This window comes from Corvus brachyrhynchos, unplaced genomic scaffold, assembly GCF_000691975.1.
Source record: "Corvus brachyrhynchos isolate BGI_N302 unplaced genomic scaffold, ASM69197v1 scaffold122, whole genome shotgun sequence".
NCBI lineage: Eukaryota > Metazoa > Chordata > Aves > Passeriformes > Corvidae > Corvus > Corvus brachyrhynchos.
The window spans coordinates 396,012-397,439 of record NW_008236778.1 but is presented as its reverse complement, the minus strand read 5'-3'; the positions used below and the strand labels follow the sequence as shown (position 1 = coordinate 397,439).

The following is a 1,428-nucleotide window of genomic DNA, read 5'->3' as shown; positions in this document are numbered from 1 at the left end:
CGCCCCGGGGCCGCCCCTGTGCGGCACGACGGGAGCTGTAGTCCACCCACACCACCCCCGGGAGCTGCAACACCGGCACCGGCCCCGCCACTCCCCCCAGCCCCGGTCGGCGCACAGAGATTGCAAAGGAACAGAGTGAAACTTCATTTATTCCTTAAATAAACCGGGAGGCGGTCGGGGAACAGCACACGGGGAGCAGCGAAGGAGGCGGGGAGCCCCAGAGGAGCCCTCGCCGCAGCGGGACGGGGAGGGCACCGGCCCCCACAGCTAAAGGCACAAAGCCTCTCGCCAGCCCCGGAGCTGCAGGGACAAACCGGGAGCATCTGAGAGGAGATGGGGCAAAGCAGAATGCATGAGACCTGTCCTGGGGATCGCCGGGGACACTGGGACAGGGGACAGAGGGCAGGTAAGGGGGATGCGGGGCTGCGCAGGGGAACTGGCTCAGCCCCTGAGGAGGGTGAAGGCCCTGGGTGAAGGGTGCTGGGGGGAGCAAGGGGTCACAGTCCTCGAAGCAGGTGGGGAGGGGGACGGGAGGAGCTGTTCATCCCTCCCTGGAGGCGAGGGGGGAGCCATGTAAACACCAGGGCTGCTCCCCAGCACCCAGCCTGGCTTTGGGGTCCACATGGGCTAAAGGCAGGATCCCCACAGGCAGCAGCTGCCCGAGCGCTGCCCATCCCTGCCCTGCTCTCCTCATCCCTGTGCCTGGAGAGAGGGAGAGGACGGGGAAAGGGATAGGACAAAAGGACCAGACACCCTGGGGACAGCACCAGCCCCATCCTCATCTCACTGGAGCAAGCCCCAGGAGGAAGAGGGGGATGATGTTCTCAGCAGAGCATGGGGGTCCCTGGGCACACAGGGGGCAGGGGGCCCTCCACACCCCAGGGCACACAAGCGTCATCACCAGGTGGGGAAACAGGAGAGCACAAGGAAGGCAAGTGACCGTTCCAGTCCCTGGAAGCAGCATTCCAACCATCTGGAGGAGGCTCCTGCCCCCAGCAGCTGGTGCTGGAAGGGAGGGCGATGGCAGGCTCAGGGCTCGGCCGCAGCACTTCCCACCCTGCTCCCCCCAGTCTGCTGAGGGGAGGGGACCAGCACAAACCAGAACAGCCTCTGTCCGTGAGGAAAGGGGGTTAAGAGCAGCAGACGATTCAGGCACCAGCACTTCCAAGCTGGGATGAGGCAGCCTCTGACAGCTGATGCAGACGCACAGGGATCCAGTGAAAGTGCAACTCGGATTTCCTCTTCCTCGGGAAGAGCCCGCATGCGCCAGGGAGGCAGAGCCGGGCACACGCACGGCTACGGCGCACGGAAGGCGTTGGTGGCCGCGCCCGCAGCGGCGTTGGCCGCGGCCGTGCGCACGGGCTGGTTGGAAAAGACCCCGGCCGCAAACTCCTCCTGAGCCCTCTGGGAGCTGGGAACCGGTCGCCC

General features: G+C 66.0%; 1 protein-coding gene across 1 annotated transcript in view; it reads right to left on the bottom strand.

Annotated features, from left to right (window-relative positions):
* Nucleotides 1-131: 131 nt before the first annotated feature.
* SCAMP3 (secretory carrier membrane protein 3) overlaps nt 132-1,428 on the bottom strand; it is a gene marked incomplete at its 5' end in the record, with an annotated part of 3,542 nt that continues 2,245 nt past the window's right edge. The window contains one exon of the mRNA XM_017727843.1: nt 132-1,362. Within this exon, the coding sequence (XP_017583332.1) occupies nt 1,297-1,362 (66 nt within the window). The remainder of the gene's footprint in view (nt 1,363-1,428) is intronic.